Source organism: Neoarius graeffei, chromosome 2 (assembly GCF_027579695.1).
Source record: "Neoarius graeffei isolate fNeoGra1 chromosome 2, fNeoGra1.pri, whole genome shotgun sequence".
NCBI lineage: Eukaryota > Metazoa > Chordata > Actinopteri > Siluriformes > Ariidae > Neoarius > Neoarius graeffei.
Genome location: NC_083570.1, coordinates 98,730,864 through 98,758,309, shown reverse-complemented (window position 1 = coordinate 98,758,309; position 27,446 = coordinate 98,730,864). Strand labels below are relative to the sequence as shown.

Here is a 27,446-nt window from a genome sequence, read left to right as displayed (position 1 = left end):
TCTCATTATCTCTAGCCGCTTTATCCTGTTCTACAGGGTCGCAGGCAAGCTGGAGCCTATCCCAGCTGATTACGGGCGAAAGGCGGGGTACACCCTGGACAAGTCGCCAGGTCATCACAGGGCTGACACATAGACACAGACAACCATTCACACTCACATTCACACCTACAGTCAATTTAGAGTCACCAGTTAACCTAACCTGCATGTCTTTGGACTGTGGGGGAAACTGGAGCACCCGGAGGAAACCCACGCGGACACGGGGAGAACATGCAAACTCCGCACAGAAAAGCCCTCGCCGGCCATGGGGCTCGAACCCGGACCTTCTTGTTGTGAGGCGACAGCGCTAACCACTACACCACCGTGCCACCCAAGGTGAATCTTATGAAGAGACGTTTTACCCAAATATTAGGTGGTCTGTAGCTTATGTAAATTTTTGACCCTGTGTTGATTTCAGAAAACCCAAAGAAAATTAAAACTTGTGCACCAAATTCTAGTGGTTTTTTTTTTTTAAATTAAAGATGTATACTGTACAATCATTCTGCCACAGAAAAAGAACAGTTCAAAGAAATGACTGAAAGCCCAAATATTGCCATGACATTCATATCCAAGATGACATCCATGTCACTGTATGTAAACTTCTGACCACAACTAATATATTAGAATAATTAGTAGTTTTTGAGCACGTGAATCCCCGCTGTTAGCTCTGGTTTCTCATTTATCACCTGGTCAGAAACTTAGAAACCTTCCTGACCTCTTTCTCTTTTAATGATTTTCAGTGATTTCGCATTAGTGAAGGATTGATGAGTGGATCTGTATCAGATATTCCAGGGAATAAAGGAATACATGAACCATTTGTGCCAGTTTTTCATGAAATTCACTGGAGTTGGTCTTTAATTAACAGTCATGTTTAATGCAGTCGAGAACAGGAAGTGGATGGCTCTTATTCAACTCAAAAGACTCCAGGACCTCAGTGTAAACGTGTCGAATGGAAGATTACAGATTCTGGTGAAGATGGAAATGAAAATGTGATTGTGTTAACTTTCGTGGACTTTGGCTGAAAGCTGGGAAGTCATCAACACCACGAGAAAGCACAGCAGGATGTTTAAACACACACACACACACACACACACACACACAGGCTCAGTGAAGGGCGGGATGGAAATGAAAGCGAAAGAGAAAAACGGTGTGTTTCAGTGTGCTTTCTGTCACGCCCTTGTCAACACCCCATCCCGCACGGCTCTGCGGAGGAAGGCGTCGCGCCGAGTGGATTTTTCAGCAGGGACCCACGAACATACACGCACAGTCTACTTTCTTTACACTGACATTTTATCAATGAGACAAACGAGAACTCGGGAGCAGCTGCGTGATGACGATATATTTTTTAAACGCGTCCAATTTTATCGCTCCTGTTTCGATATACAGACAGCTTTACACTCAAACCTCGGTTATCGAACCGGATACGAATTTATTTATTCGAAAATTGTTCACAGGAGCATTTACACAAGAAATTATCATAGAACTATTCATGAAAATCTAGTTAGTTCAGGAAAAAAAAAATCCGTATCCTACGGGAGCTCGGAGTTTTTGTAAATTCAGAGACTCGCTATTGTACACGGACGTATTTCAACTGCAGGCACAAATTTCATGAAAAATCAGTCAACTGATTAGAAACCAATCCCAAAGAAAGCCAAGTCAAGCCATTCAACGAGGATGAAAGTAACGGCACCCGTGTGTCTGTGCCTGAGTTACGTCCCGGATGCAGTTCTCAGTTGTTTTCAGGTCGCTGTGAGCTTTTTGCCTTTTATGGAGTTTTGTGGGCGTCGGCAAATGCAAATCAGCTGTGCTATTAGCCCTCAAGCATAACGCCATCACTTGTTTACCGCAATGCATTGTGGGGGGATAGCCGGGGTCAGTAGTTGAATGATACAACGGATGTTAGATTAAAGGAGAACTGAAGTCATTTTTAAACTTGCTTTATTTCTTAATTAACGTGTTATTCAATTACGTTTTCGGTTTTAGTAACCTTATATCGTGACTCGTATTGGCAACTAATTGCAATTAAATATTATACTTATCGGCCTGTTCGGTTTTTAGCCGTGTTGAATTTAGTTCGTTTGGTCCGCGGCAGGCGTCGCTTATCCGCGTGATCTTCATGAGACTTGTGCGAGACTTCGAAACGTGAAGTTTCAGCGCCGCCATTTTGAAAACTCTTTTCCAAACGAAATATTGCACAAAAACGAGTTTAAATGACGATTACTGCCTACTTTTTTCAAACTTTCCTGATTGCTATCAAAACTTCCGGCTTGATCACGTCAGCGTTCCGAAGAGGGCGCATGTCTTTTGACAACGTTGGCAGATGTTGCCCTGTGTCCGAAATCGCTCCCTACTCACTATATAGTGAGGACGCCATTTTGTCGTGCTGTCTGAAACCTTAGTGAGGATTATTTACACCCTATATAGTGCACTCAAAAGTATCCCACAATGCATCACGAAAAGTAGTGTACAGCGATGGTCACTAACCAAAGCAATATATCCCATCATGCATTGTGGTCGCGCTGAAAGAAATCAAATTAAAAATCTCAAATTTGATTTAATAAAAGGCAGCGGCAAAGAAGAAAGGATTCAGCCTTGATTTAAAAGAACTGAAAGCTGCAGGTACTTTGTATTGATTAATGTGGGAAATACGCTCAGTATAATATGGATTTATCACAAAAATACAGCATGTATTTATTATTTTGAAAACCCACCAGCTGACTGATCTGGCACGTTTTAATTGTGTGACAGTAATTACGTAAATACCGGCGCGATGGAGTAGTGTCCAAAAGCGTTTTTTTTTTTTTTTTCATTTTACCAATGAGCTCACTCTATAGTCCTCTATATAGTAATTCCCTATATAGAGAGTAGTGAACGAGTGAGCGATTTCAGACACAGGGTTGGTCACTTTTTGATTTCCGCTGTACGTTTTACTTCCGTCCTACGATGTCTCGCACAGGTCTCAACAAATCTCGTTTACGGCTGTTGCTTTGACATATGGACTGATATATTACAGAGCGTATTTCAAACACTCATAACTTGCCATAGCAGCGACAAAATAGCGATCAAAAATGCATTCCGAAATTTAATAAAATGAGGGAAATAGAATTTTGATTTAGAAAAAAAAATTACCTTCAGTTCCCCTTTAATTTTACGTGAGAGGAGCGATTTTATTGTGCTGTGTCGTGAAAGACAATGAAATTGGTGATTTAAAGAGGTGGAGAACATGTCGAGGGTTTACGGCAGGAAAATCAGAATCTAAATTAAGCTTGGTGAGACGGTAAAGAGTCTAGACCGAGTCTACCGCACTGTACAACAACGGCATCAAATCTCAGAATGTCTTATTTCTGAGGACGTATATTGCACTGACGAAAACAAATCTATCTGAATATCGGGAATTGTATGTCGCCTCTCTGAAATAATTTAATTCCTAACTTTGAAACATTTTGCTACATCTAGTCAAATCTTAAGAAATAAACTAATTTGTAAGTCTAATCTGAATTTATTTGTTGAATACGGATTGAACTTGTGTGTTTTACAGGGTGAAGGACTTAAGAAACAGTGGATCAAGTCGATGCGTATGTGACCCAGATGGTGACGCATTAATAAACGCCACTCGTGAGGTATACTGAACGTTATCCATACCCGAAAGAGAACCCTTGGTGGTTTGGGAGTTTTATTGGTCCGACAGACTCGTTCGGCTGCCGAGTGCTTCGGCACATTGAGAGGCAAAGGCCGAAGAACGCTTCTTTGTTGTACAGGTTTTGGAATATCGCTAGTTTCAGATGATGAACAGTGTCGATTGTTATAATCTTCTATAACTGAAGGCCATTCCGCAGACCATGGAAATATTGCTGGGTCACAGTTTAAGTTTGTCTTTTTCCCACCAGAGAAATGTAAGCTACAAACACGCCCATTTCGATTCAGTTCGAAGGGTTTCACTGCAGATTAAACATCCATTTCTTTCTTCTCTTCTTCTCAACTGGCAGCTGATAAAAGCTCAAATTCCATGTTCTCTTTGTTGTGGAGACACAGTAAGGCACACAGCAATTCACTTTAGGCGGCATGGTTAAAACCGGTTAGACACAACAATGCAGTGTTTAACAAAGGCGAAAGTAAACAATACGGTGGAGCTGACCGCAGGTATCGCCCATAACGCACTGTGGTAAACAAGCGATGATGTAGTTATGGCTTAGGGTCATCAGGCATTTATCAACATGAGCACAGAAATAAGAGGAAAACCTGTGTTACGTTACCAAATCAAGCTAAAATCTGTATTTAATTTTGGCCTACAAAATGATTAGCCCAGTTTCCACTGCAGTTTTGCGCAAAATAGAAGCGACGGTCTGCATTTCCTTGAAGTGTGATTAAACCTGTGTTTTCTTCTCTCGTGATACTGATTCCAATTAAACATAGTGACGGATACTGAAGACCTGATAAATGTAGCACGACGCTTTGCGTTGGTTTTGTTCCTCTTTGTGTCATGTGACTTAAAATGTGAAAAATGTTTCCATTTCAATTTTGTACAAGAGCACTCTGAGAGCACAATATCCCCCGCTGGCAACTCTGCCATAACTCTGGTAAAATGTGACCAAATTGAACGAAATTGCAATATGCGTATTACCGACATATAACAAAGAATCCGGACAAGTTTCATGAAATTCCTCCAAAAACTGTGAGCGGAGTTGATTTCAGAATGCGAGTACCCTTCCCGGGATGGACGGACATCGCCACAACATGATCCCCCTTCGGGCCTTTCGGCCAGCGGGGGATAAAAATATTGCTTTGTCGAATCATCTGGGGAAAAAAAATAAATAAATAAATCACCTCATACGTTTGTTCGTATAACTTTTTTTAAAGAGTTTTTTGTCTCAAAATTTATGTTTCCGTTACTTGTTTTATAGTTTGGGATTTTAAAGTGCATATTCTGGACCAATTTCGTGTTTTTTTTTATATGAAAGTATGTCCCTTTACACACTCATCCAGAAGGATAATTCTGCACAAGGCCATCTGTCTACAGCAGAAAAAAATAAAATCACAAAACGCGTCTGGAAAAATTCCAAGGGAGTCTGGAGCCAGATTCGTGACGTCACCTGTGGAAGCGCCAGCAGGCTGCGCGAGCTTTGCACGGTTTCAGTGCACAGCCTGTGTACACCAAGCGCTCCCATTTCTCTCTCATTGTCTGGTCTTTTGGGAAGCGATGAGTACTAATCCCATCAAGATTGGTGTTGCTACACCCTCCTACGATACATCTGTTAACCATTTTAATAATTACGCGATAACGTTGAAGAAATTTGCAGAAAACCACCAGGTCGTAAACAAACCAGCGCTGACGTAGGATTCAGAGGGAGGCGTCCCGCACGCGACGTCACGAAAATCAGTGTTTCCCGGGAAATCCAAATGGCAAGTTTTTTCAGAGGCGGACCAATTCGCCTCAAATGGCTCGATTTCAACTGAATTTTTCTGGTATTGCGCAAGGTAAAAAAATTGCACAAAATGCAAAATGTGACAGATATTTGACCAAAGTTTAATATAAAATAGGCGAATTACACTGATCTCGCTCCTGAATTTACCCGTGATATGCACTTTAACTTGTGCCTTTAGCAGGTTAATGGAAACTGGGTTATTTACGCACAGCTTTATTAAAAATTTTTAAAAATTATTATTACTTTGAAAAGGAAACTGCCAGATCGGAACATGCTTGGAAATGTTTTTGCGAATGTAGACTTGATCTCTTGGGCCTTCAAGGAGCGATCTACCAAAGCCCAGCTCGGTTAATAAAGTCGTAGAGCGTCGTGGCACATAAGACCGAGAGAGGGGATTCCACAAGGGCATGTTAAAAAGCGTACTGAAACGGGGGAAGCCACTGATGTGTGTTTTGTTTGAGATGCAGCTGAGAAAGGAGACAGATCAGTGCTTGGTAGGAGAATGTAAGAGACAGGACTGATGAGTGATCGGTGTGTGTGTGTACACATATAAGCAAGTAAAAATAAAAAAAGTAACATGAAGTGAACTGTGTTTGATAAAGTGTGAGCTGACAGGAAGACCCTGAAGAGAGAGTACAGTTTTCACAATTACTACAACACTGACACAAATCACAACCGTATACAATGGCTTAAATTAAAAAAAAAAAAAAAAAAATAGGGCCAAATTTCCCAAAAGCTTTCCAGTCAGGAAATCATATACGTGTTTAATTATATTTTTCCCCACTTTTGAACCCATTAACATGTGGTGTATGACTGAGGTTTCCATGTCAGGAGTTGAAGGCTCCCTGGCTGCTCATGGATCCTATATTTTCCAGTAAACTGTATATCCACCTATAAGTATAGAGGCCAAGTTTAAAGAGGTGAGAAACAGTATTGATTTATTAAACAGTTCAAATACTCTAAATACAGTATACGTCCTCGTATTTCTTGTACTTAGAAATGTATTTTATATTTAAAAAAAAAAAAAAGGGTTTTTTTTGGGAATCTGAACTGTTCTCGATGAAAATACAACCACAATTCCAAAAAAATTGGGACACTCTGTAAACTGTAAATAGAAACAGAAATGTGACGATGTGCAAATCATGGAAACCCTATATTTCATTGAAAATAGCTCAAAGACAACATACACTACCGTTCAAAAGTTTGGGGTCACCCAGACAATTTAGTGTTTTCCATGAAAAGCCACACTTTTATTTCCCACCATAAGTTGTAAAATGAATAGAAAATATAGTCAAGACATTTTTCTGGCCATTTTGAGCATTTAATCGACCCCACAAATGTGATGCTCCAGAAACTCAATCTGCTCAAAGGAAGGTCAGTTTTATAGCTTCTCTAAAGAGCTCAACTGTTTTCAGCTGTGCTAACATGATTGTACAAGGGTTTTCTAATCATCCATTAGCCTTCTGAGGCAATGAGCAAACACATTGTACCATTAGAACACTGGAGTGAGAGTTGCTGGAAATGGGCCTCTATACACCTATGGAGATATTGCACCAAAAACCAGACATTTGCAGCTAGAATAGTCATTTACCACATTAGCAATGTATAGAGTGGATTTCTGATTAGTTTAAAGTGAGCTTCGTTGAAAAGAACAGTGCTTTTCTTTCAAAAATAAGGAAATTTCAAAGTGACCCCAAACTTTTGAACGGTAGTGTATCAAATGTTAAAACTGAGAAATTTTATGTTTTGAAAAATATATGCTCATTTTGAATTTGATGTCAGCAACACGTTTCAAAAAAGTTGCCACAGGGGCGTGTTTACCACTGCGTTGCATCACCTCTACTTTTAACAACACTCTGTAAACGTTTGGGAACTGAGGAGACCAATTGCTGTAGTTCTGAAAGAGGAATATTGTCCCATTCTTGCCTGATATACAATTTCAGTTGCTCAGCAGTTCGGGGTCTCCTTTGTCGTATTTTGCGCTTCATAATGTGCCAAATGTTTTAAATGGGAGACAGGACTGGACTGCAGGCCAGTTTAACACCTGGACTCTTTTACTATGGAGCCATGCAGTTTTAATATGTGCAGAAAGCGGTTTGGCATTGTCTTGCTGAAAGAAGGGAGGCCTTCTCTGAAAAAGATTTAGTCTGGATGGCAGCATATTGCTCTGAAACGTGTATATATCATTCAGCATTAATGATGCCTTCCCAGATGTACAAGCTACCCATGTCATGTGCACTAATGCACCATCATACCATCAAAGATGCTGGCTTTTGAACTGTGCACTGATAAGCCGGATGGTCCCTCTCCTCTTTAGCCTGGAGGACGTGGTGTCCATGATTTCTAAAAAGAATTTCTACTTTTGATTCATCAGACATCGGGACAATTTTCCACTTCGCCTCAGTCCATCGTAAAAGAGCTCGGGCCCAGAGAAGGCGGTGTTTCTGGATGTTGTTTATGTCTGGTTTTAACTTGCATTTGTGGATGGAGTAATGATTTCACAGACAATGGTTTTCTGAAGTGTTCCTGAGCCCATACAGTGATTTCCACTCCAGGCACGTGTCTGCTTTTAATGCAGTGTCGCCTGAGGGCCTGAAGATCACACGCATCCAATGTCAGGTTTCAGCCTTGTCTCTTGCATACAGAGATTTCTCCAGATTCTCTGAACCTTTTAATGATATTACGTACCATAGATGATGTGATCCACAAATTCTTTGCATTTTTACATTGAGAGACGTTATTCTTAAATTGTTGCACTGTTTGCCCACGCAGTCTTTCGCAGAGTGGTGAACCCCTCCCCATCTTTACTTCTGAGAGACTCCGCCTCTCTGGGATGCTCTTTATACCCAATCATGTTACTGACCTGCTACCAATTAACCAAATTAGTTAGTTTTTTTTTTAAGCATGACAACTTTTTCAGTCTTTTGTTACCCCCTGTCCCAACTTTTCTGAAACGTGTTGCGGACATCAAATTTAAAACTATATGCGTGTCCAAAGGAGCACAGATGCCCCTGGCTGAGCAGTTTGATGGAGAATGTAATTGTTGCTTTTGGAAAATTTCCTGAATGTCTGTAGGTCACATCCAGTTTGATTCACTGAAAAAGTTATGCAAGTTCATATTTTCAAATCTATGACCCAGTTTAAAAGTTGCATGAATCTTGAATCACCTTTGGATGGATAACAACACCACAAACGTTCCCTCGGCAAACCTACATAACACATAAATTTGGTGGGTGAGCATTGATATTAACAACCAAAACGTTGTGCGAGTTCATATTTCCTGACCTCTGACCCAATTAAAAGTCGTCAAATAGAGGTCAATCTTGCCACCGTTCGAACTCTTGCTAGGTCATACCCAGATAGATCTAAAAACTGAACGAAATTGCAATATGCGTATTACCGACATATAACAAAGAATCCTGTCAAGTTTCATGAAATTATTCCACAAATTGTGAGAGGAGTTGATTTCAGAAGGCGAGTACCCTTCCCGGGACGGACGGACATCGCCACGACATAATCCCCCTTCGGGTCTTTCGGCCAGCGGGGGATAAAAATTGTGAGGGAAGTTGATTTCAGAAAGCAAGCACACCTTGATGAAATTGCCAAAAGTACAAGTTTGTTAATAATGAAGGGCATAACTCTAGGAAAATTTGCCCAAATTAAACGAAATTTCAATATGCGTATAACTGTCATATAACAAAGCCTTTTGCCAAGTTTGGTGAAATTCCTCCACAAAGTGTGAGAGGAGTTGATTTCAGAAGAGCGTACACCCTCATGAAATTGTCAAAGTTATTTAATCAAGGGTCAAAACTCTGGGAAAATTTTCACAAACGAAATTAAATCGCAATATGCGTCTTACCGTCATATAACAAGGGCTTTTGCCAAGCTTCGAGAAATTCGTCCAAAAATTGTGAGAGGAGTTGATGTCGGAAGGCGAGCACACCTTCACGAAATTGTGAAAGTACAAGGTTGTTAATCAAGAGCTGTAACTCTGGGAAAATGCGACTGAATTGAACAAAACAACTTGCGCACTACAGACATACAACAAGGCCTTTAACCAGGTTTCGTGAAATTCCTCCAAAAATTGAGAGGAGTTGATTTCAAAAGGAAAACACACTCTCATGAAATTGTCCAAGTATAATTTTGTTAATCAAGGGCTGTAACTCTGATAAAATGTGACCAAATTGAACGAAATTGCAAGATGCGTATTACTGACATATAACAATGCCTCGTCAAGTTCCGTGAAATTCCTCCAAAAATTATGAGAGGAGTTGATTTCAGAAGATGAGCACCCTTCCCGGGATGGACGGATATCGCCACGACATAATCCCCCTTCGGGCCTTTCGGCCAGTGGGGGATAATAAAACTAACTAATGTAAACCTCGACTTGATCGACTTCAAATCATACAATTTGCACAGATTACTGCACTTTTATATCCAGAATACTTCAAGTTTAAACTGCTCATTTTTATTACATTCTACAACTTTTAGCAGACGCTCTTATCCAGTGCGACTTGTAGCATTGCTTTGGAGTCAAAAACACATCCTCATGCTAGTTCACCAGCTCAGGGACTAAGAGTACCACTGAGAACATTTCGTGAAAACCAGTTGTTAAAAACATGAAAAATCAACAAAGAGCCATAAATTAAGACCAATAAACTAATCATTCAATTATAAACAAAAGAAATGGCGGCGTATAAATGGAGGACGGGTCGCACGGTCTGTTATTAGCCGTAATCCGTAAACAAATGCCTGAGCGGATGGAAGATTTAAAATAAAATAAAAGTCCTTTCCATGCCACAAGGCACATTGGGCGGCGCTGATCTCTGTTTCTATAGCTCTCAGTCTCTTGCCTATTACACGGCTAGAGGTTACCGGGGGGGGGGGGGGGGGGGGGTCGCACTGGTCCTCCAGTAGCCGTGAGAGATTGATTGACTCCCTACTCATATCTGTATTGCGCCGTATCTCACCAGATGGCAGTAGGAAGCATTTTTATGATGGTCTTTGGAATGACCCAACCATGAGTAGAACTCATGATCTCCAGGTCGAGAGGTGGACACGCTCACCACTAGGCCAACTCGTGGTCAAGGAAGATTATTATTACACTCACCGGAGACTTTATTAGGAACGCCCATCCACTTGCTGTTTTATGCGGTTCTCTAATCGACCAATCCCTTGACAGCAGCACGATGCGTAAAATCATGCAGATACAAATCAAGAGCTTCAGGAAAGGAAAGGAATGTTCACTTCTTCAAACATCAGAATGGGAAAAATTGAGTGGCTGATAGTTTTATGGGTGGAAACAAACACCAAATGGCCAGATTGGTTCGAGCTGCCAGGAAGGATATAGTAAATCATAACAGCTCTTTAAAACTGTAGTGAGCAGAAAAGCATCTCAGTATACACACTACCGTTCAAAAGTTTGGGGTCACCCAGACAATTTTGTGTTTTCCATGAAAAGTCACACTTTTATTTATTTACCACCATAAGTTGTAAAATGAATAGAAAATATAGTCAAGACATTTTTCTGGCCATTTTGAGCATTTAATCGACCCCACAAATGTGATGCTCCAGAAACTCAATCTGCTCAAAGGAAGGTCAGTTTTATAGCTTCTCTAAAGAGCTCAACTGTTTTCAGCTGTGCTAACATGATTGTACAAGGGTTTTCTAATCATCCATTAGCCTTCTGAGGCAATGAGCAAACACATTGTACCATTAGAACACTGGAGTGAGAGTTGCTGGAAATGGGCCTCTATACACCTATGGAGATATTGCACCAAAAACCAGACATTTGCAGCTAGAATAGTCATTTAGCACATTAGCAATGTATAGAGTGGATTTCTGATTAGTTTAAAGTGATCTTCATTGAAAAGAACAGTGCTTTTCTTTCAAAAATAAGCACATTTCAAAGTGACCCCAAACTTTTGAACGGTAGTGTAACAGCAGAAGAACATATTGGGATTCACTCCTGCAGCCAAGAACAGCAATCTGACAATCAACAACAAGTTCCTATTAAAGTGGCCAGTGAGTGTATATAAATATAAAATATTTACAACTTCACTCCAAGATTGACACGTGTGGGCCACTGAACAAACCCCACTTCATGCCGCAAAAAAATTGCGCTTTTCACAACACGTGATCAGACTTACCAGACTCCTCAATTGCTGGGTTTCACGTGACGTCACATCCGCCTCATTAGTTGTTCAAATCTTTAGCTGGCGGTCTACCGAAGCTCAGTTGACAAAGCGTTTGTACGGAGAAGCTGCATCGCTCGCAAGAAAAATGCCTCATGCGTGCGTTGTTCGAATCGATCAAATCGTGAAACTGATAAAAGTTTCTTCAGGGTTCGCCGTGAACTAATAAACAAGGGTGAACGAACACAGGATTTCACAAAAAGACGTGGAGAAAGGTGGCTCTGATTGAAATCGAAGGGAGCCGAGTCGAAGCGTGCTCGAGTTTGCAGTGATCACTTGGTGAAAGGTTTGTATTTCCCTCTCAGCTACGGCCTTAGTGTTTTCCAAGTACTTTTCTTGCTACGTGTCGTTATTTTACGCTACTTTTTTTTAGTCACGAAGCGCTAAAGTCCCCGGCTGTTTCTTTGTTTCCTCCTCACAAAGTCCATATGCGTGAAGGTCATGACAGAATTCTTCCCCAGCCGTACAGTTACAATGCGCCGTGATCACTTCTCCGTCTTGTTTAACTAAGATCCAGGTCTTTAAAGGGGTTTCTGATGATCTTTGTGAATGATTTAGCTGAGAGATAAGAGCCAACACAAGTGAGAATCAAGCCGACTGTTGTTTGTTTGCGCTTCGTTATAAAGCTTAAAAAAAACAAACAAACAAAAAAAAAACATACTTACACGGGCAAAAACAATACAGGATTCATTGGGCAGTGACTTGATAGCGAGGTCCTTTACCCAGCCACATACAAAAAAGTTGTAAGCCTCCATACTCTTCCACGCTTTCATCTGTTTTGCGGTGTAGAAGGACGTCTGCAACACCAGACAGTTCGAGATGTCGGGGAACTCGACTGAAGGGTAGTTTTCGAGATCGTATGACAAATCCTTCTTTCCCAGACTGTAGGGGTCGATTCCATTGCACACAGCAATCTTCTGAATAGATCTAAAGCCAGCAGTGGCTTCTAGATTACGAGCGTGCTCTGATAACTTATCGCTAGTTGTTTGTTTAGACCACCAGCTATTTCACTTCGGGTAAAACCGCTAAGAAAAGTCACGTGACTGAAACCCAGCAATAACCCTAACTTCTTTTCTTCTCTGTAAAAACACAATCAGGCTTGTTAAGAGCCGTCGTAGCGCGGTGCGGTAACGCAGGTATTTCAAACTGCAGAGTGTAAACTCTTTAGGTTACAGAGACGCTCTGCATTTTGAATAGTCTTATTCAGTCAGCACGGTGACCGAGGTAGGCGTGGTTTAATTACGGTGGTGCAGGATGTAGCACACAGAGCATTTGAGTGAAAGTTTCACACCTAGTTTGCTATCTGTCCAGAAGGCACTGCGGAGAAGTTTTCTGTGAGGCTGAGGTGGTATTTCTGTACTTGTGGAAATAGATCTCTAAGCATTTTGTGTACAACAACAGTTTGAGTCTTCTATACTTCCTGTATGGAAGTAATGGAGGTGCCTTGAGACTCCCTGGATAGATAGACAGATAGCTAGATAGGGCCATTATTAAAAAATGTTCTGTTTCCGGTCCACCGGCCGGGTGAGTGCCGTTTGTGCGGTTGAAATTTTTTTTTTAACGCCGGTTTTTCGACATTTTTTTCGGGTTCGTAAATCTAAAATCGAACTTGACATTTACGCATTCCCAGGGCTTTCCACTAAGGCTCATACTAGCCAGCCATGACAAATAAGTAGCCAGCCAGGGGGAGTAAACACAAAATAAACTCCTGTGCACGCAGTTCCCAGGATTAAATGTATTTTCCACAGACCATTTATTTATTCACTTTACTCAGATACAAAGTAAAATGGCAGTAAATCTTCTTTCTTTTCTTGCGTATTGCATCATGAGGCGTTCCTGGCTTGTAAATCTCTTATTTTCGGTGCATGACACATTCACGCAGCTGAGCATGCTATGAATTAACAACGACAACGGTCTGCAGTGGGGCTACACAATTACACACTCAGCGAACATTTCTCCATTTGTGTATGAAAATACACTCCAACCACTCAGTTTGGCTTCATTTACAACCAACGGTGTCTTTTGATGCCAGCACGGAACTGAACGAGAGAAGACTGGTTTACCGGAGACAAAATAAGTGTTATCTCTGCTTCTGTTCCCTCCGACACACTACTGCCTCCGCCGAGTGCGCGCGCACACACCGCATGTCGGGGCTGCGGATGAGTTACTCTCCCTTCATCAACGAAGTCGGCGGGGAGTTTGTGGTTATCGGTACAAACAGCGCGAATCACAACTTAAATGAGTGCAGTTCAGTTTGACATAATTGTCAGTCCGTTAGATAAACATTTAATTTTATTAAAATTGAAAATTAATATTTAGAGCCTGTGGGCTACAAAAATAATAGTCATTAAAGTAGCCGGCTGGACTTAATTGTGTGTCCGGCAGCCGGCACTTGTGGAAAGCCCTGCATTCCGCGCAGAATATAGAATGGAATCAGCTCTGCGCATGCGCCGTGCGGCACAGAAAAATGGCAGCCACCATGAAGGAAGGAGATCCCGAGTTTTCAAACATTTGCTTAAGTGTGAAATCGCAAAATGGTATTCTAGCGAACAACAAAATAGTAAAGATTCAGAAAAACAAATCATTCAGTGATCATTTTAATAGTGTAATTTCATCCGAACTAGGCCTAACGCTCGATTTAGAACTACAAAAAGTCCGTGTGTCGGACATTTTAAGTACCTTTGTAAAAGTTTTGCAAATGTTGCAGTCAGCATTTAAAATGCTAACTTAAAGTTCTTGTACAAGTTTCAGTTGATTAAACTGTCATTTTATTAAATGTGTCTGCTTTTGTAATAAAAAAGTACTGAAAGAAAAAGCAAACACAGCATTGCGATTTCTTATCCATCCATATATATATATATATAAAAAAAAAAACCTCCCTACCTCCCGAAAATTTTTTTGCTCACCCGGTGGACAGGAAACGGATTTTTTTTTTAAGGATGGCCTAGATAGATAGATCTGATTTAACTGTATTTTAATATACTGGTCTTGTTTTGGATGCATGTTTTATGAACACTGCCAGGTGTAACCCGGTTCCGTGTGGATGTACACGTTTCATCTCACTGACCTGTCTGTTAGCATCTTGTTTGAAGTTGTTGCTTTTCCTTCTGGGCATGGCAGCTGGTTCTGTCTCTAAATACTGTCGGCGCGCGCGTGTGTGTGTGCTGGGCTCAGGTTCTGAGTATACGAGACTGTGGGTAAGTTAGGGGGTGTAACGCTATCCTTATTGGCAGGGACTGGAGCAGGCTTGTAGAGCGTTTCTCCACCCGTGAGAAAATGAAATTGGGTTTCTGACCGCTCTTCCTTCCACCACAATCAGCACGTTGGGTGTGTACATCTCACCTTGTCGTTCGGGTCCTGTTTACGGTTGGCCTCTCGTCCGCGCAGGCTCTTGGCGCTGATGCCTGATTCGGACGTCTGCATGATGAGCTGAGTGGCCAGGAACTGCTGGATCTGCTCCAGGACGTCGCGCTGCATCTCCAGGGCCATGTGGTAGACGTCGTGATCTGAGCTGTTGTACATGACTGCGTTCTGAAACATTAGCATGATGTCTCGCTGGAACTCGGCTGTCGTGCGGATCTGCCCCGTCTCGATGTTCTTCTTGATTGCAGACAGGTCCATGGGCCTGATCGAGGGGACAGGAGGTTTGAGTGACTAAAGTTGAACACCTGTCAGTCAAACAGTTACAGACACTATTTATAGCGCTTAGTGCCTATCACAACTTCCTGAAAACATTAACATGCTTAACATTTCTTTTAAGCTCAGCACCAAGCGGCAACCTCCGCTCCTGAAAAGTGAAGCCAATGCGGAAGTGCTAAAATCTGCAGTTCCTCAAATGGCCACTTGAGGCAGGCTCCAAAAGCGAGTCAATTCCCATAGACCCCCATGTTAAAATGTCTAAATTTACAGCAACATATTTATAGCCTGGTACAAAAAAAACCCCAAAACCAAAATCAACTGGGAGCTACCGCTCACTTACATACAGTATCCCCCATTCTCGCTTATATCAGAATCGAAGGAAGCAAGCAAGCGAAGGAATAGGACACTTACAATGAATGTCGACTTCAACAAATAATTAACCCTGAAACAAGTAAGTAAAGAGCAGTGTCTCTCCCCACGGATTTCAAATAGCATCCTGGTAAACTGGCATTTTGAAATAGCATTTTGCTTCTCGAAATAGCGTCAAAATCCACCCTATATGTTTTGTAAATACATTCAGTCGGTAAACAGGAAGTTGATGTGCAACAGACCTGAAAACGGTACACACGGTATAGAACCCCAAGCTGAAGCTCGATACCAAATATCAAGCAGTTGTGATTTGTACTTGCTGAGAAAAGTGCTATGAAAATTTTGCAAATCCACGCTATATGTTTCGTAAATACATTCAGTCGGTAAACAGGAAGTCGATGTGCGACAGACCTGAAAACGGTAAATACAGTATAGAACCCCAAGCTGAAGCTCAGTACCAAATATCAAGCAGTTGTGATTTGTAGTTGCTGAGAAAAGTGCTACGAAAATTTTGTAAATCCACGCTATATGTTTCGTAAATACATTCAGTCGGTAAAAAGGAAGTCGATGTGCGACAGACCTGAAAACGGTAAATACAGTATAGAACCCCAAGCTGAAGCTCAGTACCAGGTGGCTACGATTTGTGGTTGCTGGGAAAAAGGGTGTTTCAGACAGATGGAAATACAGAGATATGGACGGACGGACCTCCCACTCCGTCGGAGCGGGTGTATTTAAAAAAAAAAATTATATATATATATATATATATAAATAAAATGAAAAATTAAAAAGGGGTGGGTGGGGGGTTAGTCTCTATAGCTAGTTTCCCCCTTCATGACAACTGTACATGAATTTATATATAATTCAACAGTTTAAATAATATCGAGCCATACATTTATGCATAATTGGGGCGGGGCCAATTTGAGTGACAGCTGGATTTTGTCATCTTGTTAGCCGCTAGCTGGCATTACCTCAGAACTCAATCCAAATTCATAGCAGGTGATGGAATTATGTAAATAATTTATGCAGCCTTGCCTATTTTCGTCTCAGAGCTTTTCCATGCAAGACACAACTATTACACACTACCAGTGTTGGGGTCGTTACTTAAAAAAAGTAATCAATTACACATTACTCGCTACTGTAAAAAAATGTAATGCATTACATTACTTCATTACTCTTTATGAACAGTAACTCCTTACATTGCATTACTCAGCTACAGCGTTAAGAAAAAAAACCCAAAACCCTAGGCCTATATGTGCAGGCACACTTCCTATTTCAATCAGTAAGACACAAGGCAAGCCTTTCTTTAACGCCCTTTAATAAAAAAAATTAAGGCTTAAATGTCATGATGACAACATGAACAAGTGGTACAGAGGAAGAAGAGTCAGTATGGGTCTGTGGACAGGCTTATGCCAAAAAAACAAGCCTCCTCAAAAGTCTAAAACAAATAAGAGGCTAGCTTGAAAACAGCACTGACTAAAAATAGCACAAATTAAATCGCCTGCAGACACTGTTAAAAGTTAAATAAGAGGTAGTCTATAAAGAAAACACAGCATAAATGCCTTAAAACTTAAATACCACAATGACCATTTAACCTAGATGAAGTCAATTAAACACGTTTGATTGTCGGTCTAGCCTTGCAAACAGACTTCGTTAACTTACTGGGGGTGCTCCCCGCTAAAGCAATGATTGTAGCGCATGAGGAGCAATCTTTCAAATCTGTTGTCTGACAACCTGTTTCTTCAAGGCCTCAGCACGAGACCACCCAGGCTGAACAGCCTCTCGACTGGCGCACTAGACGGGGGTTTAATTTCAGTGATATATTTTTATATGAGGAAACCGATTAAGTACTTCCATCTCTGACCCCGATTGCAAATACTCTGTGTCACAGCTGAAGGAAGACGTGTTTTCCTCCTCGTCAAAGTCAAAGAACTCCTTCTCAGCCACAGTGCTGTAGGAGGCGGCGGGAGTCTTATTCCCCAAAACGGGCGCATGAAGAACTGAAGCGCGAGCGCGACACTCTGCAAGCAGTAAATTCTTCGCGGCTTCTCTCCGCTCGTTCTCCCTCAGCCATCGCACTTTAAACTTTGGCAACGCCACGGCAGTGCGCACCATTAGGAACTGTAGTGTGATTAATGAACTTATAAAAGTAACGCGTTACTCTACTATGTTAGGAACTGTAATGTGATTAATAAACTTATAACAGTAACGCGTTACACTACTACGTTACCGACAACTGTAGTGTGAGTACAGTACCGCGTTACTTAGTAACGCATTACACCCATCTCTGCACACTACTTACTACACCTCTAACTTACTTTAATTTGCTTTATTAGACTGTATTTACCATTCAATATTTCTGAAGTAATCACTGCCGATGAAGTTTATCGGGGTCTCCCCGCCAGTAAATTAGGCTCAGATTGACAATTTGACAGTTTAAGCGACTAAAAAAAAATTACATTTTGGAATAGAAATAATATCCATTCAACATGAAGATTCGTGTAGCAACAGTTAATCATTCACCTCTTAACTAAATCGCGGGTTTGGTCAATTGTTTCATATCAAATACACTGTGCTATGTGACCATCATAGACTGGCCATCGACTTCAGCCACTCCTAGCTAGCTATATCGCTAGCAAGCTAGCTATGAACCAAGCTAATGCTAGTTATCGAAGGGTGTTTTCACACTTGGTCCCTTTCAGCCATCTAACCGAACTCAGATCGATGACTCAGCATTTTTTGCGCATATATGAACACTCCAACCCTATCCAGACCCCTTTAAAGCGAACCGAACTGAGACCACCTCAGGAGGTGGTTTCAGTACGGTTCGCTAAAAATCAACGGTACAGTTCGCCTAATCTGCGCATTGTGAACAAAAAGCACACCGGGTTCACTTCGCCTTTTTCACTGTAGTTTAACCTTCTTCGTTTGCCGTAGTTGGTCACGTGACTGTAGCAGGGAAACCCAACTTCCTTTTGGAACTTACCACAGCCGCTGGAATAAATCTATTTTCCTTAATCCGCACTATTTTGATCAAAGAATACAGCAGGGCAAGCATGGCAGCAGACATTTTGATTCAAGAGAAAATTACCCAGAATTCCGTGCACTGGGGGTCTGAGGGCTCTAGAGGACCTGGTGTGAACAGAAAGAGGACTGAGGCCCCATCAAAGCTTAACTGGACCAGAAAGAGAACCCAGTCCTCTTTGTAATAAATTCACAGTGTGAACACAAAAAGAACTGAGTTCTTTTTCTGTTGGTCCACTTTTTGGTCCACTTAAAGAGGACTGAGTCTGGTTCCTTTAAAGGGGACCAGGTGTGAAAACACCCTAAGCTATCAGGGGAAAATATTACCGCTAATTTGTTTTTATTAACAAGAATTAAGACTGAAAAGACGAAAGTCCCTGATCAAATATGTTAGCGGAGGGTTACATGTGCGGTGGGCGTTTTTATTTTTGTAAACCAACTGTTGACGTTATGGTCTGTATCTTCTGGAGTGGCTTCTTTTAATTTAGCCAGTAGCTTGTTAGCTTCGAGGTTAGTAGGCGTGTTCCAACCATACTATTGCTGGGTTTCAGTCACGTGACTTTTCTTAGCGGTTTTACCCGAAGTGAAATAGCTGGTGGTCTAAACGGCTGCTGTAGTGCAAACAACTAGCGATAAGTTATCAGAGTACGCTCGTAATCTAGAAGCCACTGCAGGCTTTAGATCTATTCAGAAGATTGTTGTGTGCAATGGAATCGACCCCTACAGTCTGCACACAGATCAGCACACAGATCCTTTCTACTGGTGAAATTCTAGTTATCCGACACATACTTCCTGGTTCCTGAGTTGTTTGCGCCGACATTAATTACTAATCTTTTAAAACTTTTTTCTACAAATAATTTTCCAGTATCCTCTTCATTTTTATTTTACTGTCGCTTTCCTTTTTGTACTTCCACTTTCCTTTGTTTTTCTCTCTTTTTTCGGAAGAACACCGAGACCAGAAACTTTCTTTTTCTCCTCCTGTGTAAAGACCACAAGCGGAGGCCATCTACATCGGATCTGCTTTAATATCAACAGATCTTCGATTAAGGTACGTGAATCTTTTCATCATGGCACATTTTCAGCCTGTTCAGTGTGCTGAGTGCAGGATGTTTAGTCATTCTTCCTCCGTCGCTATTGATAGCTTTATTTGCGATAAGTGCAGATTAGTTAGCTCTCTGACGGAGAAGATTACAGTGCTAGAAGCGCGTATGCAGGCTTTAGAGAAGGTCAGTGAGCGTGAGAACAGTGTAGTTTCTGTAGGGGAAAGTCTGGATGCCCTAGGTGGAGTTAGTAATCGCCCAACTCCGGCATTAGAGCCCTTACAGCGGGGCGAGCAATATATATAGTGAATATATATGTGTGTGTGTATATATATATATATATCTATATATATATCTATATATATATATATATAAAAAAGGCTACATCAGGGGGCGGAGCCTTTTCTTACAAAGCCCCACAGTTATGGAACAGCCTTCCAAGTAGTGTTCGGGAATCAGACACAGTCTCAGCGTTTAAGTCTTGGCTGAAAACATATCTGTTTAGTCAAGCCTTTTGTTAATGGTGTTTATGAGGTAAAGGAGTAGATCTGGAGGGTCCTCAGACAGAGTGTTTTGGTAAACTGGGATGTATGGATGCTGTCATACTCCTGTAGAGGACGGCCCCATATGGACAGTTGAAAGTCACACTTGGAAGACGCTCTGGACTCTTACAGTAATGCTTTTATGGCTGAGGACTTCAGTTGACTTGCTAACTTTAGGACTGCAGTTGTCATGAACAGTTTTGCACTCAAGTTTCCATCAGTGAAGAGTTTATAACATCAACGAAACTGACTTCATGTTAAAACTGTTAATGTTATAGTCATGTTGTCTGTTGTTGTCCAGGTGAGGATGGGTTCCCTTTTGAGTCTGGTTCCTCTCGAGGTTTCTTCCTCATGTCATCTGAGGGAGTTTTTCCTTGCCACCGTCACCGCATGCTTGCTCATTGGGGATAGATTAGGGATAAAATTAGCTCATGTTTTAAGTTGTTCAAATTCTGTAAAGCTGCTTTGTGACAATGTTTATTGTTAAAAGCGCTATACAAATAAACTCGACTTGACAGTCTGGGAAAGAAGGATTTGTCATACGATCTTGAAAACTACCCTTCAGTCGAGTTCCCCGACATCTCGAACTATCTGGTGTTGCAGACGTCCTTCTACACCGCAAAACAGATGAAAGCGTGGAAGAGTATGGAGGCTTACAACTTTTTTTTTGTATGTGGCTGGGTAAAGGACCTCGCTATCAAGTCGCTGCCCAATGAATCCTGTATTGTTTTTGCCCGTGTAAGTCTGTTTTTTTTAAGCTTTTCTTTTGTGTCTTTATAACGAAGTGCAAACAAACAACAGTTGGCTTGATTCTCACTTGTGTTGGCTCTTATCTCTCAGCTAAATCATTCACAAAGATCATCAGAAACCCCTTTAAAGACCTGGATCTTAGTTAAACAAGACAGAGAAGTGATCACGGCGCGTTGTAACTGTACGGCTGGGGAAGAATTTTGTCGCGACCTTCACGCGTATGGATTTGTGAGGAGGAAACAAAGAAACAGCTGGGGACTTTAGCACTTCGTGACTAAAAAAAGTAGCGTAAAATAACGACACGCAGCAAGAAAAGTACTTGGAAAACACTAAGGCCGTAGCTGAGAGGGAAATACAAACCTTTCACCAAGTGATCACTGCAAACTCGAGCACGCTTCGACTCGGCTCCCTTTGATTCACTGAGAGGTTCAAAAGCCACCTTTCTCCACGTCTTTTTGTGAAATCCTGTGTTCGTTCACCCTTTTTTATTAGTTCATGGCGAACCCTGAAGAAACTTTTATCAGTTTCACGGTTTGATTGATTCGAACAACGCAAGCGTGAGGCATTTTTCATGCGAGCGATGCAGCTTCTCCGTACAAACGCTTTGCCAACAGAGCTTCGGCAGACCGCCAGCTAAAGATTTGAAACCCAGCAATTCCAGTGGGCAGGCTTCACCATCCCCGCCCCTTTCTCCATTTATGGACTCGCTGGGAGTTACGTGGAGTCAGGAGTTGCCAAGATGGTGACACCCACAGCCTCCTTATTTGAGCTTCAAACCTGCTCTTCAGAAACCCTGAGTGACATCACAGAGGCTTTGTCCATTATTTTTACAGTCTATGCTCAGCACACACGCTTTCACTACAACGAAAATCAATAAATAAAAGTTCACCGCTTTCATTTTCCTTCAATTAGGATTGGGGGAAAAAAAGTTTAGTGCTTACTCTTAGAAATACGACCTCTAGATCATGCCTGTGTGTTTTAATACCTGTGTACGATGCTGTGGTATCCAGGAGCGATGTCATCTGAGACAGGCTGCAGAAACACACTCGCATACCTGCGCATATGAACAGACATGAATCTCAAATCATCAGCCAGGAACTAATTCATGATTAAACAAACAAACAAACTGATTTTAAATTGCATATATATATATATCCTACAGATAACCTGTGATTGGCTGCTGCACGCCACACCAGCATGATGGCCTTCTTCCAGATTTTCTGAGCCTGCAAAGCCTCCTGATCCTCACTACACATCGAACTGGCAAACAGACAGGACAAACAACATGATGAAATATAATACAACCCCGATTCCAAAAAAGTTGGGACAAAGTACAAATTGTAAATAAAAACGGAATGCAATGATGTGGAAGTTTCAAAATTCCATATTTGATTCAGAATAGAACATAGATGACATATCAAATGTTTAAACTGAGAAAATGTATCATTTAAAGAGAAAAATTAGGTGATTTTAAATTTCATGACAACAACACATCTCAAAAAAGTTGGGACAAGGCCATGTTTACCATTGTGAGACATCCCCTTTTCTCTTTACAACAGTCTGTAAACGTCTGGGGACTGAGGAGACAAGTTGCTCAAGTTTAGGGATAGGAATGTTAACCCATTCTTGTCTAATGTAGGATTCTAGTTGCTCAACTGTCTTAGGTCTTTTTTGTCGTATCTTCCGTTTTATGATGCGCCAAATGTTTTCTATGGGTGAAAGATCTGGACTGCAGGCTGGCCAGTTCAGTACCCGGACCCTTCTTCTACGCAGCCATGATGCTGTAATTGATGCAGTATGTGGTTTGGCATTGTCATGTTGGAAAATGCAAGGTCTTCCCTGAAAGAGACGTCGTCTGGATGGGAGCATATGTTGCTCTAGAACCTGGATATACCTTTCAGCATTGATGGTGTCTTTCCAGATGTGTAAGCTGCCCATGCCACATGCACTAATGCAACCCCATACCATCAGAGATTCAGGCTTCTGAACTGAGCGCTGATAACAACTTGGGTCGTCCTTCTCCTCTTTAGTCCGAATGACACGGCGTCCCTGATTTGCATAAAGAACTTCAAATTTTGATTCGTCTGACCACAGAACAGTTTTCCACTTTGCCACAGTCCATTTTAAATGAGCCTTGGCCCAGAGAAGACGTCTGCGCTTCTGGATCATGTTTAGATACGGCTTCTTCTTTGAACTATAGAGTTTTAGCTGGCAACGGCGGATGGCACGGTGAATTGTGTTCACAGATAATGTTCTCTGGAAATATTCCTGAGCCCATTTTGTGATTTCCAATACAGAAGCATGCCTGTATGTGATGCAGTGCCGTCTAAGGGCCCGAAGATCACGGGCACCCAGTATGGTTTTCCGGCCTTGACCCTTACGCACAGAGATTCTTCCAGATTCTCTGAATCTTTTGATGAGATTATGCACTGTAGATGATGATATGTTCAAACTCTTTGCAATTTTACACTGTCGAACTCCTTTCTGATATTGCTCCACTATTTGTCGGTGCAGAATTAGGGGGATTGGTGATCCTCTTCCCATCTTTACTTCTGAGAGCCGCTGCCACTCCAAGATGCTCTTTTTATACCCAGTCATGTTAATGACCTATTGCCAATTGACCTAATGAGTTGCAATTTGGTCCTCCAGCTGTTCCTTTTTTGTACCTTTAACTTTTCCAGCCTCTTATTGCCCCTGTCCCAACTTTTTTGAGATGTGTTGCTGTCACGAAATTTCAAATGAGCCAAAATGTGGCATGAAATTTCAAAATGTCTCACTTTCAACATCTGATATGTTGTCTATGTTCTATTGTGAATACAAGATCAGTTTTTGAGATTTGTAAATCATTGCATTCCGTTTTTATTTACAATTTGTACTTTGTCCCAACTTTTTTGGAATCGGGGTTGTATAATAGAATAGAATAGAACACACGTGATATGTGCTTCATTAACTATTCCATTCTTGCTCCAACTCTGCAAACACTCACACACTACTCACAACTGGGATGACGCAGGGCTGCTGGCGGTGGAATCTGCCGTGGTGTAGCGTTGGGAGTTAGTTCCGTACCCGTCCTCGCTCTCGCTGGCCGGTGGGTCCACCTCTGAAAGATACGGCCCCTCTCCGCATTCTTTCATCTCCATCCCTTCATCTGCATCCACTTCACTCCCTCCATCTTCATCCTTCACCTCCTAGAGAGAGAGAGAGAGAAAAAGAGAGAGAGAAGGGGATTTGGTTTTTGCCTGAGATCAAACTAAAGATGTCAGCTCCTTTGTTTTTAAAACCCTTTTGGAAAGCTTTAAAGTGCTGATGACAAGTTTTTGACATCTTTGGTGATGTTTTATAACATAAAAAGTAATTCCCGATGATCCATATATTAATTCATGAAGGCGCCTATTTTACAAGTTATGATAAAAAACGCAGCTATTTGGGCAAATTTGACGGGGCTGCAGCACCCAGGAGACGAAAGAGGAGGAGGAGCTATATGACGTCAGCGAAAGAACCTTCCTCCTAACTTACCAGTTTGTTGTTGATGCGAGAGGTGTTCAGTTTGTCATTATTATACATTATTATACATTATATGCCTTCGCATTGTGTTGCCGGCTTTTGCTCCAAAACCCACAAGGATGGGGTAAGTTTATTCAAGTTTCCCAGAGATCCCGAGCTGCATGCGAAGTGGGTGAAGCAAGTCAGGTGCACTCGTGACAAGTGGGAGCCCTCACCAACATCCGTCCTGTGCTCTGAACACTTCGATTTGGATTGTTTTGACACCCTTCCCAGCTTAAAAGAATCTCTTGGGTGTTCAGTTCAGCACAAACGTGTGTTACTACCATCAGCAGTGCCTACACGGTGTTGCCAGATTGGGAGGTTTCCCGCCCAATTGGGCGGTTTCAAGTGCATTTTGGTGGGTTTTGAACATATTTTGGGCTGGAAAACGTCATGTTGAAGTTTTCCAGCCCAAAATATGTTCAAAACCCACCGAAATGCACTTGAAACCGCCCAACCTAGAGGGAAACCTCCCAATCTGGCAACACTGCCAGTATTCCGGAGGGGGTCTACTAGTAGCTATGCCGGATCCAAAGACAGTCCTCCTGTCAGAACATGTGTTGTGAAATGACATAAGATAAAGGTACGTAGAGCTATAGATTCTACATGATAATCATAAATGTAATCATAAAGTCGGCGTGATATCAGTCATGTATTTGCTTGTGAAAGCTTGCGGCTTTCATGTAACTGCCGCCTAGCAAAGAGAGGCAAAGGGTAAAGAGGGTAGGCTATCATAGATTCTATTCGGAAGAGATCAACACAATTCTAGACTCCCAGAAGAGGAAGAGCTAGCACTAGAGAGTTCACCGGCGTTTTCATGCGCCATTTCCATTGAGTAGAACCAGAGTAGAACAGCCAGTGAACCGCAGCGTGTTCTCCCGCTGACGTTACAACATGGCCGTGAGCCATGGACCCAGTTTTCTTGCGCTGTGCAATTAAAAGTTGGATATTCGCGTAACAACAGCTTCTTTTCACGTAATTATAACAGAAATCTAACATGTTTGCCATGTTGTATAGTTTATTTAAGAAATTGCATAGAGTCGTGTTCGTGTCATCAGCATTTTAACCCCTATTCATTTTTGTGAATCGCGTTTAAAATCTCGTACCTTTGGGTCTCTCCCGGAGGCGGAGCTGTCCTCCGAGTCGAGGCAGGGCGTCTCTGCTTCCGGCTGCGTCCACTCCTCGCTCTCGCACTTTACCGATGGACTGGGTGTTCTGTTCTCCGTCTGCTCCTCCTCCCCCCTCGCTCCATCCTCCTCGCCGTCCCTCTCTTCGTCACCTGCTGTCTCAGGCTCGTGCGCGTTTCCTGAAATGGCTGCAGAATTGGGGTCCTCCGTGGGCATCTCGGACACTCCGGCCTGTCCGACCTCTTCCACCATCACGGATTCCACCACGATGGTGGCGGGCACAGGTGAGGAAGAGCTAAGCTGGGGACTGGTGAAAACTCTGGACTCGGGCTCAGGTGGTTTAAAGGGCTGGGTTTCCCAGGGGTCTGAGAGAGCGTGGCCCCCGGCTACTGCTTCCTCGCACAGAGACAGCGCAGCCTCCACTGCTGCTGCATCCAACACCTCCACTGAGTCATCAACCTGAGAGAGAGAGAGAGAGAGAGAGAGAGAGAGAGAGACTGAGAAAAGCAGCAGCATCTGCCTGCAAAATCTGAGCTGTATCTATCCATACAGTGTACCATCACAGAATTGTTCAAAAGAAAAAAAAAAAGGTAATTTGGTCTCTAAATTTCTCTGAGAGGAGAAAGAAACTCACAGATCGGTCATAAAATCTGAAAACAGCACCTCCAAATGATGCGTTTGTGCGTCTCGAGGCCTGTTATTTGTACCTTTTCTTCAATAATGGCTATAATATCCCCCACTGTCTCCAGGTCCAACTCGTCCTCCATGTAAGACACAGCCACCAGGTCCTCCACCAGCTCTCCCTCTCTCACCTCTGTCTGCTCCGACCCAGACTGTACCGCCAGCACCGACTCTGGACCGGAACATTCTGTTACCGCAGCTGCTAATCACACACACACAGTGACCATCACAGTGATATCTAGACAGGTTTTTAATCAGTAAACAGTCTGATTTAACGGGTATCAATAATTATTCTATGCACATTCACTGGAGAGAGCAATCGCGTGCTTGGCTACTCTACTACTCGGCTATCAGCTCACATACCATGAGCAGAGAAAAACACAAAACGGTGGAGCGTGTTGCTGAACCAAACGAGGATGAAATAAAAACTCTGCTCATTTTACATCGTGGTCGTCCAGCGCTCTGTGCTTTAGTGCTTGGCGTGGTGTTCCGAGCGATGTTGCTCGGTGGCGTCGCGGCGGCTGTGCAGGCGGTTTGGGACGTACCGGCGCTCTGCGTGGCGGTGCTTCTGTGCTCGCTTTGTGGATCCATGGCGCGGTGTTCCGAGCGATGTTGCTGGCGGCGTCTGTGCTGGAGGTGGGACTTGTTTTCGTGCGCCTTTTGGTGGGACTGTGGCTGCTACACCACTGGAATGATATCCTGACCTCTATTTGGCGGACTTTTTTTTTTTTTCAGCCTATAATTGTAAAGCGAGCTTGGGTTTTGAGAAAGGCGCGATATAAATTGAACCTATTATTATTACTCGAAAACAACCCCCCCCCCCCCCCCCAAAAGCAACAAAATATGAAATGAAAATATCTGATGGTAAGAACGCATCTTTTTTTTTTTCAAGAATTATAACATTTTTCACAAATTGCTCCTGTCATTTCGCCGGTTTGTTGACATTCTTCATTTTTAAGCATTAAAATTTTTTGAATTTTTTTTTGACTGGTTCAAAAGCTCAAAGAAGTTTGAAAACAAGATCAGCTATGAGCCACTGCTCACTTACGTATCCCCCTGCTCTCGCTTATATCAGAACGCA

The 27,446-nt window shown here is 42.2% G+C and overlaps 1 protein-coding gene across 6 annotated transcripts in view; it reads right to left on the bottom strand.

The window, feature by feature from the left end:
• Positions 1-27,446, bottom strand: part of brd8b (bromodomain containing 8b) — a 94,182-nt gene that overhangs the window by 9,065 nt on the left and 57,671 nt on the right. For 4 of the 6 annotated variants that reach the window (XM_060915258.1, XM_060915262.1, XM_060915263.1 and 1 more), the window contains 6 exons: positions 26,392-26,567; positions 25,664-26,143; positions 24,012-24,202; positions 22,182-22,274; positions 22,000-22,068; positions 14,996-15,278 (listed from right to left, as the gene is read on the bottom strand). In XM_060915258.1, coding sequence (XP_060771241.1) covers positions 14,996-15,278; positions 22,000-22,068; positions 22,182-22,274; positions 24,012-24,202; positions 25,664-26,143; positions 26,392-26,567 — 1,292 coding nt within the window. The remainder of the gene's footprint in view (positions 1-14,995; positions 15,279-21,999; positions 22,069-22,181; positions 22,275-24,011; positions 24,203-25,663; positions 26,144-26,391; positions 26,568-27,446) is intronic. The other 2 variants (XM_060915260.1, XM_060915264.1) reach the window with 1 other exon arrangement.